Source organism: Pelophylax lessonae (assembly GCF_965119305.1).
Source record: "Pelophylax lessonae genome assembly, chromosome: 6".
Taxonomy (NCBI): domain Eukaryota; kingdom Metazoa; phylum Chordata; class Amphibia; order Anura; family Ranidae; genus Pelophylax; species Pelophylax lessonae.
Genome location: NC_138773.1, coordinates 208,266,326 through 208,281,271, shown reverse-complemented (window position 1 = coordinate 208,281,271; position 14,946 = coordinate 208,266,326). Strand labels below are relative to the sequence as shown.

Below are 14,946 nucleotides of genomic sequence, written 5' to 3'. Positions count from 1 at the left end.
AGTCAATCAGAGGCTATCACAGTGATCAGGTGACCCTGAATTGGACTTTCCGGGTCCCGATCATTAGAACGGGGCTCAGAACACTCAGTGAGACCCTGGTCTCTGTGCTGGGAGTGTGCTGTGCAACCATGATTTCGGTAGAGGAATCCCCCGCCTTTAGGGATCCGGCTGACAGGAAGGTGGAGGCTGTGCCCACATTAGGTTCTCTGTTGCTGCCTCAGTGTTTAGGCCAGTCCTGGCCATTGCCCTAGTGTCACAAACACAAACTGAGTGGACTACGCTTTTGCGCTGCGGCCTAGAGGGTGAGCAGGTTCCCCCTACCTTGATGAGTGGGGCTACAGTTTGTCTCTTTGGACGCGACTCCCCTGATTCTAAGTTGTTTCAGCAGTAGGCATGTATCGTGGTTTAAGTGTTGGTTTACGGACCATACCGCTAAAGAAACTCTGACTGCCTTACCCCTTCAAGGCGATCGCCTGTTTGGAACTACCCTGGATGACATCATTAAGAGTCTCACAGGGGGGAAGAGTAGATTTCTTCCACAGTCTGGGTAGGAAAAAGAACCTCGTCGCAAACGTGGCCCGTATTTCTCGGCCCACGAGAGGTTTTTAAGTCCTCCTTGGGAGGTTCAAAGGGGCCCTGGTCTAACTGGCCAAGTGCAGGATTTTTTTTTTCAGGATCCACAGACAAGGTTCCTTCAGCTTGAAGGCACGCCCCCACCCGGGCCTGGGGAGGTGGGGCATTTTTCGCTGGTTTCCAGGCCAGTGGACCTCCTTGGTAAATAAACCAATGGGTCCATGAAGGGATACTGTCTGGTTACAAGTTTCAGTTTTGTTCTTTCCCTCCAGAAATATCTTTCCAATTTGTGTCCCGAAAACCGTTTGCAAGCTCTTTTTGGGGTGGTGCATGATCTGTTCCTTCATCAGAATGGTTCAGGGTGCTTTATTTCAAACCTGTTCCTGGTCCCAAAGGAGGGCTAGGTTCATCCAATTCGGGACCTTGGGGCTCTGATCTGCTTGTGCGGGTACAGAAGTTAAGAATGCAGTCCATTCATACAGTGGTGGCACCCCTTCATCAGGGACTTCTGCCTCTGTCGGCATCAAGGATGCTTCTCTGCACATTGCAATGTGTCCCCGACTCTAGCGTGGTGTTACCCTTGGGTCACCCCTCTGCTCCTTGGGTCTTTACAAAGTGTGAAGACCCAGTTCTGGTATTGCTACATCAGCGGGAGTTTGTGGTAATGGGCTCCCTGGACGACCTCCTCTTACGAGCAAAGTCATCTGCAGCCCTGATGGGCGACGCAGGGATCACTATACAAACCCTGAAGGGTTCAGTTGGCCTCTGAATTACTGGAGGTCTGCTCTTATTCCATCCAAAGAATTGGATTATTTGGGTCTGACTCTGGATTCGGCTCTAGTCAGTGTGGTTCCTTCCTCTGAACAATCTCCGGAAGTTGCATGCTGCGCTTCATCTACTGCTGTCCAGCAGGTTGTCCTCCCTCCGGGCTTGCATGCGGGTACTGGGCTTGATGGTATCTACCTTCAAGGTGGTTTAGTTTGCACAATTCCATATGTGGTCCCTTCCAAGGGAGTTCTTGGTAAAATGAGACGAGTATCTGCAGTCCATGGAATTTCAGATCCGCTGCGCCAGGGAACAAGGGGGTCCCTGGTTGGGGGATTCCTTCCTCAGCTCTTCCACGGTACAAATCCTTTCTCCCCTTGTCTTGGACAACTTTCAACACAGATGCCAGTCTGTCTGGGTCATGAGGTGTCCTGGGACTGAGCCGTGCTCAGGGTTGTTGGGTGCTGGAATAGTCCAGATTACTGACTAATGTCTTGGAAGTTTGGGTGATCAGGCTGTGCCTGGATCACTGGACCGATCGCCTCCAGGGACTACTGATATGTTTCCAGTTGGCAAAGCCAGGGTGGTGGCCTATGTCAATTACCAGGGTGGAACAAAGGGTGTATTGGCAGCACTGGCAGTAGCCGACATCCTTTGGTGGGCAGAACGTTTCGTTCTGGCCCTCTCCACCTTACATATGCCAGGGGTGAAAAAGCTGGCAGTTGGACTATCCTAGTCGGCAGGCATTGGACCACAGAGAGTGGTCCCATTACCTGGACATGTTTAATCAGATATGTCTTCGGTGGATCTGTTGGTGTCCTGGCTCAACAGAAAGGTACTGAGGTTAGTGGTAAGGTCACAGGATACTCTGGCGGATGCCACAGAGGCTCTGGTGGCCCCATGTGGCCAGTATCGTCTGATCTACACTTTTCCTCCTCTGAAGCTTCTACCGTGGATTTTAGCAGGATCGAGGCTGAAGGGATTCCCGGTCATTCTAGTGGCCCCGGACTGGCCTCGCTGGTATTGGTCTGCCGACCTGGTGTGATGGGTCGCCGACATCTTTTGGACACTGCCTTTCGGGAAGGATCTGCTGTCCCAAGGGCCAATCTTACATCCTACTTTGCAGTCGCTGACTTTGACAGCCTGGCTGTTGAAAGCCAGGTGCTGGGGGATAGAGGTTTGCCTGGGTCAGACACTGCTGAAGGCTAGGTAGTCTACCTCTAGGAAGATCTTCCATTGTGCGTGGGAAGCGTACATTTCATGGTGTGAGTCACTTGGTGTTCATCCTTGTTTTTTCTCGGTGGCTCGGGTCTTGACCTTTCTTCAATGGGAGGTTGAACAGAAATTGGGCTTAAGTACTATCAAGGGCCATGCACTCCCTGGTGCGTACCTTTCTTCAAGGGGTTTGACATTTGACTCCACCAGTGTGGTCTCCTCTACCACCTTGGGATCTGAACTTGGTGCTTTCACTCCTCCAAAAGCCTCCCTTTGCAAATATTTGAGCGATTAACCTGCTTACACTGTCCCAGAAGGTGGCCTTTTTTGGTGGCTATCACCTCAGCTTGCAGGGTGTTGGATTTGGCGGCATTATTTTGTTGCATTCCTTACATGGTGGTCCACAAAGATACAGTGGTTCTTGCCCCGTCTGTAGTTCTTTCCTAAAGTAGTCTCTGATTTCCATTTGACTGAAGACATTGTGTTGCCTTCCCTGTGTCCCAGGCCTAAACACCCTAAAGAAAATTGCGTTCCATGCCCTGGATGTGGTTCGGGTGATTCGAGTGTACCTGGCAGCTACAGAGTCTTTTCGGAAGTCAGATTCACTATTTGTGTTCACAGATGGGCCTCTGAAAGGGTTGTCTGCTTCTTCTGCGCCCATTTCAAGATTGATCAGACAGACAGTGACTCAGGCCTATTCCATCAAGGGTCAGGTTCCTCCGTTCTCTGTAACGACGCACTTTACTCGGGGCGCTTAGCGTTTCCTGGGTTTTTCGTCATCAGGCTTCAGTGGCGAAGGTTTGCGAGGCGGCCATTTGGTCTTCAGTGCACACTTTCACAATGTTCTAAAAAGTGAATGTGTTGGCATCTGTGGATTCTTCCTCTGGCCGCAAGGTTTGCAGGCTGCTGTTTAGAGAGTCTGTTCCCTTTGGGGGAGGAATGTTCAGATGGGCTCCAGCTGTTTTTTGTTCAGCTCCTGTTATCTTGTTGGCTAATGTTTAAGCCTTGGGAATTTTTTGCTGTTCCCACCCCTCATGTTTAACACTGCTTTGGGACATCCCAATGGTCAGGAATCCCAAGGAGCTGTGTCCGTCAATGAACGAAAGAGAAAATGGGATTTTTGACCTACCGTAAAATCCATATCTCTAATGTTCATTGACGGACATAGCACATAGCACCCACCCCTCTATGGAGTTGTAATACTTCTGACACTGCTTGTAACAAACCTGAGTACCTATTGCAGAGAGGGGGAGTATACCTTCTGGGACTGCCCATAGGCGTAGTCAAGTTCTTTTTTCTGCCTAGTTTCCTACTCCTGTAGGGGGCAGTATAACCCAATGGTCAGGATTCCTGAGGAGATGTGTCCCTTAATGAACATCAGAGAAATGGATTTTATGGTAAGTCAAAATAAAATCCATACTTTGATAAGGGAAGCTGTTTTCACATCAGTTTACTGCAGAAGATAGCCAATAAGCCATATACAGTATCTCATTCTTTAGGTTTATTTATATTTTCCAACTGTTGCAAATCAGCGATTGAAAATGGGGGCCTTACAGATCTAGAAAGACTGCATTTTAACAACAATAATGCATATTCAGTTAAAACTATGAGGCGCAGTAAAAGAGCAAGTCCAACCAAACTTTAAATTTAAATTAGGTGGATACAGGCAAAGGTAATTACCAAGTTCTTCTAACATCTTGAAGACCCAGGGTGAGATCTTTGCAACTGAACTCCACTTTAGGAAGTTGCTGCCACTCTCACACTTAGTGATAAATACTTAACACTAGGCTCACATAAGCGTGTGCCTGTGGGTGTGGGAATCGCAGGAAACTCATAGTGACCCGCAAAAATGCCAAGGTGCGAACCTAGCATAGGTGACAATATGCAGAACACAAAAGGAGTGAGACTCACTTGATATATGAATCACTGCATGAATTATCCCATTCACACATATCCAAAACTGAAATATCAATCCTGGATAGACCAATCCTTTAAAGGAAACATGAGTGCTGCCATTGCTAATATCGGTTTAAGAATACAAGTTTTTTAGCGCTCTTTGGCTTCACCGTGCTCTCTGGAACTGACTTTCACTGACCAAACACAAAACTCCTTAGATGCATATATTTTGCAGGTCTGTTAAAACGAAACAATTTAAAAAAGATTTTAAAATGAAGTACCTAACGTGCTTAAAAAAAAACAAAAGATGTCTTTTTCTCTGCAATGCTTCATATTTTCCAGTGCTGTTCCTTGCAGAATCACTGTTTAGACTAGTAATGCTGGTTCAGTCCTGGGTTGAATGACACCCATTCCCTGTAAACACAGGCCTGCATGAGCAAGCATCATCATGCCAGACTGGACTCTCAGGAGAATGATGCAGAGAATGGCTGCTCCCTTACTAGAGGAGTATTGTTCTCTGCATCATTCGACAAAGAAAAATTTACAAGAACCTTGTGTGTCATATGACCAGCCAGAAGAAAGGTATGTATACAAATTTATTTTTTTTTAAAATGAACAGGGGGTTAGAAAAATTAGGGGGAGGGGCAGAGGGATTCTGGTGTTCTGCTTTAAAGACACTAAATCAACGTAACAGCCAGGCAACTAGTAATTTTCAGAAGGGGAGATCACTAATGATGATGATTTCGTGCCCGCTTTAAACTTTTTTCTCTGCTTAAAAATACACTTGGAATATATCTCTCTTCCAATTCTATAAAAAGTGACCATCTGTCTACAATTTCAAAGAAAGCAGATTTTCAGATACACATTGACTATTTTAAGAAAAATATTATTCATAATTTATTTTTTTATTTTTTTTACTGCTTCAGTTTGTGTTTCAGACCCAGTGCTTATCACACACAGATATGTAACTGAACAGACTGTTAATGCCTGCAGGTGTCCAGCTGTCATCACTCATTCATGTTCGTATACTTCAATAAAAAGGAGACCAAAATATAGCTTACAGACTTATGTCAGTAATACTGCATGATACATGGACTACAAACCTTGGATCCAAGAGACTTCTAAGAAACTGGAACAGTAATAATGTTTCCTAAAAATTACAAAGACAGAGCGTTTCATTATAGAAAATGCTGCGGAACAGGGCTGAGTAGGTAAAGTGTTACTAAACCCACAACAGTAAAATCAGTCTGTATATGCAGTAAAGCATGCTTGTTATGCTTACTCTGGAACCTAAGGGGTTAATCCTCTGCATTGTGTAAAAAGGCTGTTTGATCCTGTATGCACAGATCCTCCTCTTCTTGAATTGTCCCCATAACATGTTTGCGAGTTACAGGAGACATGGTCATTTCAGTGTGTGTTGCTAGGGAGTTTTTTTTTTTTCTTGGGAGGATGCATGTGATCAACACAAGGCCAATCACCACTGTCCACACAGAGGGTCAGGGGTCATGTATCCTTATAGGACAGCCAGTGCAGTATGAAAACTCCTACAAGCTTTAACCAGACACTGATAGACGCCACAAGACTGCTATATACTACTGATAAGAAAAGGTATTTAGCAGTTTATTTTTACTTAAATAATTGTATTTCCATGTTCTGTGTACCAGATATAGTGAATGCAGGGTCCTGGGTTTAGTAACACTTTATACAGTAAAAAAATAAGTTTATAAGAAAAAAAAAAAAGAAAAAAAAACATAGCACTTGAAAGATCTAATAGACTAAGTGTTATATTGCAGTGCATTAAATATGTATACAGTTAAATTAACAGTAATATTTAATAATCTCAGTCACTGTGCTTTAAATTATTATAAGCATATTATAAAAAATTGAGCAAGAAAAGAACAGAAAGTGATTACATTATCACAGGTTTAGGCAACTTTTGGCAGAAGTTGTTTAACAAAAGTTCTAGGCATGCCAGCAAGTCAGACAAGCCACCGTGGGACTTTAGATCATAAATATAGGACATCATTCTTTAAATCTGGAGAATAAAAACAAATGAGCTGTTGGCCCTAGGTCAGCTCCCCTTGCACAACAAAGATAAAGATGCGGAGACTATAAAACACAAAAGAGACGGCTCACCGACCTCGTGCATACAACAATTCAATTTTATTATTATGAATAAATAAACAAGTTAATAGTCACAAATGCATGTCATGCACAGGCATATCTACAAAAGCTGATGAGACCACCTCCAGATCCACCATAATCTGCTGATGGCTTGGGAAGACCTCATAGCACACAGGAACGGCCGATGCATTTTGAGGGTCAAGCCCTCTTCTCTTCTTGGTTTGACTCTGAAAAGGAGGGCTTAACCCTTTAAAACGCATCAGCCTTTCCTGTACACTATGAGGTCCTCCCAAGACATCAGCATATTATGGTGGATCTGGAGATGGTCTCATCACTTTTTATTAGATAATAGTGGTACACCGAAATAAAAATTTCGGTGCCCAACTGAAAATTCAGGATGCACTTGGCCGAAAACTTGAAATGGTTAGTTTTTTACAATTTTTTTTTTTTACATTTAATTATTGTGGCTGGTGTTTTTGCATTTAAGTCAATAGGGGGCATTTTTGTATTGAAGTCAATGGGACCCGATTTTACATGGCAGTCAATAGGGGGTGTTTTTTTTTTATTTAAGTCAATGGGATGCAATTTAGCATTGAAGTCAATAGGATGTGATTTTGTATTGCAGTAAATAGGGGGCATTTTTGCATTGAAGTCAATAAGAAGCGATTTTGCATTACAGTCAATAGGGGGTGTTTTTGCATTGAAGTCAAAGGGACGCGATTTTGCACTGAAGTTAAAGGGACGCGATTCAGCATTAAAATCAAGGTGAAGCAGCATTCCATTATGGGCACATTTTTTTTTCTATCAGCAAAACACAGATAACCCTATTTTAGGCCGATAATTTTCGGTGGCCAATATATTGGTGCATCCCTAACAGAAATGCCTAAGTATAACATGCAACATTGAGTTAAGGTAACGCACTAGGTCAGTGAGCCCTCTCTTTTGTGTTTTATAGTTTTCCCAAGGATACCCATAGTCCTGAGAGGGCAGCAAAACAGTTGTACAAGATCAGTCAAGAGGATAGTCCTTTTATTGTTACAGGAGAAGTACAGCCAAAGCTCGTTTGGCTGTACTTCTCCTATGGATCACAGCAGTGCAGATGGATGGCTGAAGCCCGCTGTTGGCTGACGTCACCCAGCCGGTCCAGGCTCGGGAAAGATCGTGACCATATGGTCGGGATTCACCCACATGTCTGGACTTGCACCCTGCTCAGCCTCTCAGCGAGCAGCTGAGAGCCTGAGTTGGCCGCCCCAGCCCCCTCCACAGCTCAGCTCTCTAGTGAGCGGTGGGGGGGACAGAGCAGAGAGCAGGTGACTGACAGTCACCAGTTCTCTGCTCAGGGAGCTCTGGGAACCAAGCGATAAGCAGGGTTTGATTGCTCAGCTCTCAGTTTTAGAGCTGGCGAGGGACTGATGCAGCATCGAACTGATCCACATAAGTATGATTCAAAAAATAAAATAAAATCCTCTTTTAGGCACCACACCTGAGCACAGGAGGTTATTGTAAAGATGTAGAGAGGGCAGAAGCAGGAGCAATAACATAGGAAGACAAATTACTAAAAGGAACCCTATAATCTTGTCCATAAAGGGCTAAGTGAAAGAGCCTCTGCAAAGGAGCCTGCCTCTGTACACCTTCCGCTATTGCAGGCAGCATTGAAATCATAAATTCTGGTGACCAGGGAGAGCAGTGATATCACGCGTTTGGTCATAGGACATTCTTCAGACCTAGCAATTGGCTGCTAGGCGCCAGAGGAGAGGGTACCATGCTCTTTCAAACCTAGAAACGTAGGAAGGAGTCCTTTTTGGGGGGGGGGGGGGACGAGTTCCCTACATAATTTGGAATAAGTGTGGTCCAGGTAACAAGACTTGGTTATACTGAATTACACTGCGAAAGTATTCAGCCCCCTTGAACTTTGACCTTTTGCCACATTTCAGGCTTAAAACATAAAGCTATAAAACTGTAATTTTTTTGTCAAGAATCAACAACAAGTGGGACACAATCATGAAGTGGAACGAAATTTATTGGATATTTCAAACTTTTTTAACAAATTAAAAACTGAAAAATTGGGCGTGCAAAATTATTCAGCCCCCTTAAGTTAATACTTTGTAGCGCCACCTTTTGCTGCGATTACAGCTGTAAGTTGCTTGGGGTATGTCTCTATCAGTTTTGCACATCGAGAGACTGACATTTTTGCCCATTCCTCCTTGCAAAACAGCTCGAGCTCAGTGAGGTTGGATGGAGAGCGTTTGTGAACAGCAGTTTTAAGTTCTATATCGATTGGATTTAGGTCTGGACTTTGACTTGGCCATTCTAACACCTGGATATGTTTATTTGTGAACCATTCCATTGTAGATTTTGCTTTATGTTTTGGATCATTGTCTTGTTAGAAGACAAATCTCCGTCCCAGTCTCAGGTCTTTTGCAAACTCCATCAGGTTTTCTTCCAGAATGGTCCTGTATTTGGCTCCATCCATCTTCCCATCAATTTTAACCATCTTCCCTGTCCCTGCTGAAGAAAAGCAGGCCCTAACCATGATGCTGCCACCACCATGTTTGACAGTGGGGATGATGTGTTCAGGGTGATGAGCTGTGTTGCTTTTACGCCAAACATAATGATTTGCATTGTTGCCAAAAAGTTTAATTTTGGTTTCATCTGACCAGAGCACCTTCTTCCACATGTTTGGTGTGTCTCCCAAGTGGCTTGTGGCAAACTTTAAACGACACTTTTTATGGATATCTTTAAGAAATGGCTTTCTTCTTGCCACTCTTCCATAAAGGCCAGATTTGTGCAGTATACGACTGATTGTTGTCCTATGGACAGTCTCCCACCTCAGCTGTAGATCTCTGCAGTTCATCCAGAGTGATCATGGGCCTCTTGGCTGCATCTCTGATCAGTCTTCTCCTTGTATGAGCTGAAAGTTTAGAGGGACGGCCAGGTCTTCGTAGATTTGCAGTGGTCTGATACTCCTTCCATTTCAATATTATCTCTTGCACACTGCTCCTTGGGATGTTTAAAGTTTGGGAAATCTTTTTGTATCCAAATCCCGCTTTAAACTTCTCCACAACAGTATCTCGGACCTGCCTGGTGTGTTCCTTGTTCTTCATGATGCTCTCTGTGCTTTAAACGGACCTCTGAGACTATCACAGTGCAGGTGCATTTATACGGAGACTTGATTACACACAGGTGGATTCTATTTATCATCATTAGTCATTTAGGTCAACATTGGATCATTCAGAGATCCTCACTGAACTTCTGGAGAGAGTTTGCTGCACTGAAAGTAAAGGGGCTGAATAATTTTGCACGCCCAATTTTTCAGTTTTTTATTTGTTAACAAAGTTTGAAATATCCAATAAATTCCGTTCGACTTCTTGATTGTGTCCCACTTGTTGTTGATTCTTCACAAAAAATTACAGTTTTATATCTTTATGTTTGAAGCCTGAAATGTGGCAAAAGGTCGAAAAGTTCAAGGGGGCTGAATACTTTCGCAAGGCACTGTAATTAAATCCTTTGGCCAATAAAACAATAAATATTTGTGCATCTTACAGTGTATTTAGCGGTTTGCCTGTAGTTCTGCTTTAGAAAATAACATGTTTTCTAATGAGGCCTACGCTGTTTCATAAACCAGAAGGATCAGTGTAAAAGTGTTACCTACGTTATATGGGTTTCTGTTTTACATATAGAGGAGCTAGCATCACATCTAAACAAAAAGCTTTGTTTCTTTATAAAAGGCAATCAATAGAAATGCTAGAACTGAACCAGTCTCCGGGCTAGAACAGATAACTGACCATCAGATGGCAAGTTACAGAGACAAGTCGTTTGAAGGATTCTGCACTGAAGGTCACAGTGAAGGAAACCTGGCTTTGTTAAGATTGTGCTAATGAACTCATTAAGTGTCTGCCAGCAGAGATGATTCGATTGAAATGGTTAGAGGTGTGTGACTATAGACAGGAAGCGCAGGATGGTAAATACATGTCTCAGCTTTCATCTCCCTTCAAACGCGAGGCAGAAAAATGCTGGTATCAGTGCTTTTTAGCAGCTAGTCCTATTCTCATGGTACAGAAAACTGCAAATTCATGCAATAGAAAAGATGTCAGTAAAGTATTTTTAGAAAGCCCTGGTTTTGATTAATATTACCCTGGGGCATGTTTATAGTCACATGAATCCAGTCTAATTTATTATCAGTAGTTTGTATTCAATGTGGACCACCCTAGACAAAAACATGAATGTTTTCAAGCATTTTAATGGCCAGTGCCTGTCTGGGTAATACATCCTTTTGTACATCCTTCTGTTAGTGTTACCCATACAATGTTGGCTGCTTTACTCTCAAAAATAAAAATGCCTGTCTCCAAGGCTACAGTTATTTCTATATGGGTCTCAGTCTATAAAATTATTTTGTCTAAACATTTTCTGCACCCAACACTAGTGTTTGACCACGATACTATTATTTAGGACAGAATAAATATATCCTTTGCAATTCCTCCTGCTCTGCCCACTTTACTGCACTTTTATAACCACTTTACCACCGGAGGATTTTGCTGTCTTCCGTCCAGACCACTTTTTGTGCTTCGGCACTGTGCGACTTTAACTGACAATTGTGCGGTCATGCAATGTGGTACCCAAACAAAATTTACGTCCTTTTTTTCCCACAAACAGAGCTTTCTTTTGGTGGTATTTGATCACCTCTGCGCTTTTTATTTTTTGCGATATTAATAAAAAAGAGCGAAAATTTTGCAAAAAAATTACATTTTCAACTTTGTCTTTTAAAAAATATCCAATATACTCAATTTATGTCATTTTTTTTGGCCAAAATATATTTAGCTACATGTCTTTGACAAAAAAAAATTCAATGAGCGTATTTTTATTGGTTTGCGCAAAAGTTATAGCGTCTACAAACTATGGTGTAAATACTGAAATTTTACGCAGCTTTAATTTCTGACTGCCTATCTCAATTCATGAAGTGCTAAATTGGCAGGGCAGTACAAGACCCCCCCAAATTACCACTTTTTGGAAAGTAGACATCCTAAGGAATGTTCTGAGAGGCATGTTGAGCTCATTGAATATTTAATTTTTTTGTCACAGGTGTTTGAAAAATGACTAAAAAAAAAAAAAAATTTTTTTTTTTAACACAAAGTTGTCACTAAAAGATACATTTCTCACACATGCCATGGGTATATGTGTAATTACACCCCAAAATATATTCTGCTGCTTCTCCTGAGTACAGGGATACCCCATATGTGAGACTTTTTGGGAGCCTAGCTGTGTACGGGACCCCGAAAATCAATCTCCAACTTTAGGTTTTCTAATGGCGTAAATTTTTGATTTTACTCCTCACTACCCATCACAGTTTCGGAGGCCCTGAAATTTCAAGATAGCACAAAACCCCCCAAATGACCCCATTTTGCAAAGTAGACACCCCAAGCTATTTGCTGAGAGGCATGGTGAGTCCATGGAATATTTTATATTTTGCCACAAGTTCCGGGAAATATATTATTATTATTTTTTTTTTTGTTTTTTTACACAAAGTTGTCACTAAATGATATATTGCTCACACATGCCATGGGTATATGTGAAATGACACCCCAAAATACATTCTGATGCTTCTCCTGAGTACAGGGATACCACATGTGTGAGACTTTTTTGCAGTCTAGCCAAGTACAGGTCCTCGAAAGCCAACCCCCACTTTCAGGCTTTCCAAGGGCGTAAATTGTTGATTTCACTCCTGACTACCTATCACAGTTTCGGAGGCCATGAAATGCCAAGACAGCACAACCCCCCCCCAAATGACCCCTTTTCGGAAAGTAGACACCCTAAGCTATTTGCAGAGAGGCATGTTGAGTGTTTTGCAGATCTCACTTTTTGTCACAAATTTTTGGAAATTGAAAAAAGAGGAAAAAAAATGCATTTTCCTGTTTTTTCTTCATTTTCCAAAAAAAATGAGAGATGCAAAATACTCACCATGCCTCTCAGCAAATAGATTGGAGTGTCTACTTTGCAAAATGGGGTCATTTGGGGGGATTTTGTGCCATCTTGGCGTTTCATGGCCTTCAAGAGTGTGATAGGTAGTAAGGAGTGAGATCAACAATTTACGCCCTTAGAAAGCCTGAAGGTGGGGAGTGGATTTCCGGGTCCTGTACGTGGCTAGACTGCAAAAAAGTCTCACACATGGGGTATCCCTGTACTCAGGAGAAGCAGCAGAATGTATTTTGGGGTGTCATTTCACATATACCCATGGCATGTGTGAGCATTATATCATTTACTGACAACTTTGTGTAAAAAAAAAATAAAAAAAAAAAAATAATAATTTTTTTGAAACTTGTGGCAAAATATAAAATATTCCATGGATTTATCATGCCTCTCATCTAATAGCTTGGAGTGTCTACTTTGCAAAATGGGGTCATTTGGGGGGGTTTTGTGCCATTTTGGCATTTCATGGCCTTCAAAAGTGTGATAGGTAGTAAGGAGTGAGATCAACAATTTACGCCCTTAGAAAGCCTGAAGGTGGGGAGTGGTTTTCCGGGTCCTGTACGCGGCTAGACTGACAAAAAGTCTCACATATGGGGTATCCTTGTACTCAGGAGAAGCAGCAGAATGTATTTTGGGGTGTCATTTCACATATACCCATGGCATGTGTGAGCATTATATCATTTACTGACAACTTTGTGTAAAAAAAAAAAAAAAAAAAAAAAAAAATAATTTTCCTGAAACTTGTGGCAAAATATAAAATATTCCATGGACTCATCATGCCTCTCATCTAATAGCTTGGAGTGTCTACTTTGCAAAATGGGGTCATTTGGGGGGGTTTTGTGCCATTTTGGCATTTCATGGCCTTCAAAAGTGTGATAGGTAGTAAGGAGTGAGATCAACAATTTACGCCCTTAGAAAGCCAGAAGGTGCGGATTGGTTTTCCGGGTCCTGTACGCGGCTAGACTGACAAAAAGTCTCACACATGGGGTATCCCTGTACTCGGGAGAAGCAGCAGAATGTATTTTGGGGTGTCATTTCACATATACCCATGGCATGCGTGAGCAATATATTATTTAGTGACAACTTTGTGTAAAAAAAACAAAAAAAAAAAAAAACAAATTGTCATTTTCCTGAAACTTAGGGCAAAATATAAAATACTCCATGGACTCAATATGCCTCTCAGCAAATAGCTTTGGGTGTCTACTTTCCAAAAAGGGGTAATTTGGGGGGTGTTTGAACAGTCCTGGCATTTTATGCTCAATTTTAGCAACACATCACCCTCTCTTCTAACCACTTGAAAACCAAGCCTTTTCTGTGAGTTTTTGTTTACATGAAAAAATATTTTTTTTCACAAGAAAATTACTTTGAACCCCCAAACATTATATATTTTTTTAAAGCAGAGGCCCTACAGAACAAAATGGTGGATGTTGCAATTTTTTTTGTTACACGGTATTTGCGCACACATTTTCCAAACGCAATTTTTGCGTAAAAAAAACACTTTTTTTATATTTAATGCAGAAATACACTATATAATTCCAAATTGTTTGGTAAAATTTAAAAGAAGATCTTATGCCGAGTTCATAGACACCTAACATGACATGCTTTAAAAATTGCGCACGCCCGTGCCGCGGCAACAAACTACGTACGGTTTTAAAAGCCTTTAAAAGTCTTTACAGGTTACCACTTTGGACTTACAGAGGAGGTCTACCACAAGAATTACTGCCCTCGACCTGGCGTTCGCGGCGATACCTCACATGCATGCTGAAATTGCGGTTTACATATGACACTAGACCAACGCTTGTGCGCGCATTTGCGCGCAAGCACGGGGGGACAGGCGGGCTTGATTTTTTTTTTTTTCTTTTTTAATTTGCTTTCTTATGTTATTTTGACACCTTTTCTTTCATTTTTTTTTTCTTTAATCATTTTTATTGTTATCACGGTGAATTTAAATTTCCTCTATGATAGCAATCTGTAGTGACAGGTACTCTTTTTAAAAAAATATTGGGGTCTTTTAGACTCTAGATCTTTCCTCTGACCTTAACCCATCGGACCATACCAAAATTGGTGTGATAAAATACTTTCCCAATTTCCCAATGGCGCTGTTTATTTCTGGCGAAACAGAAGTCATGAAATGCTCGTAGCCTCCGGCATCTTAGGCCATAGAGATGATTGGAGCCATTCTCATCTCCAATCAGCTCTATGGTTAGATAATTGAACCACCGGCTGCACTCTCGGGTTAACCGGTGGGACAGGAGAGCCCGAGAAAAACCGTGGAAGGCAGCGGAAGGCGGCAGGAGGGGGGGGGGGGGGGGGAGTCCCCTCCCACTGCATGTAAAAGCAGTCTAGCGGCCAATTATCCGCTAGGATTGCTTTTACATGTAAGCCGACCGCTTGCTGTAAAAAACGATA

General features: G+C 42.4%; 1 protein-coding gene across 2 annotated transcripts in view; it reads right to left on the bottom strand.

Annotated features, from left to right (window-relative positions):
* The window catches only part of VPS8 (VPS8 subunit of CORVET complex), a 424,969-nt gene that overhangs the window by 163,788 nt on the left and 246,235 nt on the right, over positions 1 to 14,946 (bottom strand). For both annotated transcript variants that reach the window (XM_082262330.1, XM_082262329.1), the window contains one exon: positions 5,553 to 5,599. In XM_082262330.1, coding sequence (XP_082118456.1) covers positions 5,553 to 5,599 — 47 coding nt within the window. The remainder of the gene's footprint in view (positions 1 to 5,552; positions 5,600 to 14,946) is intronic.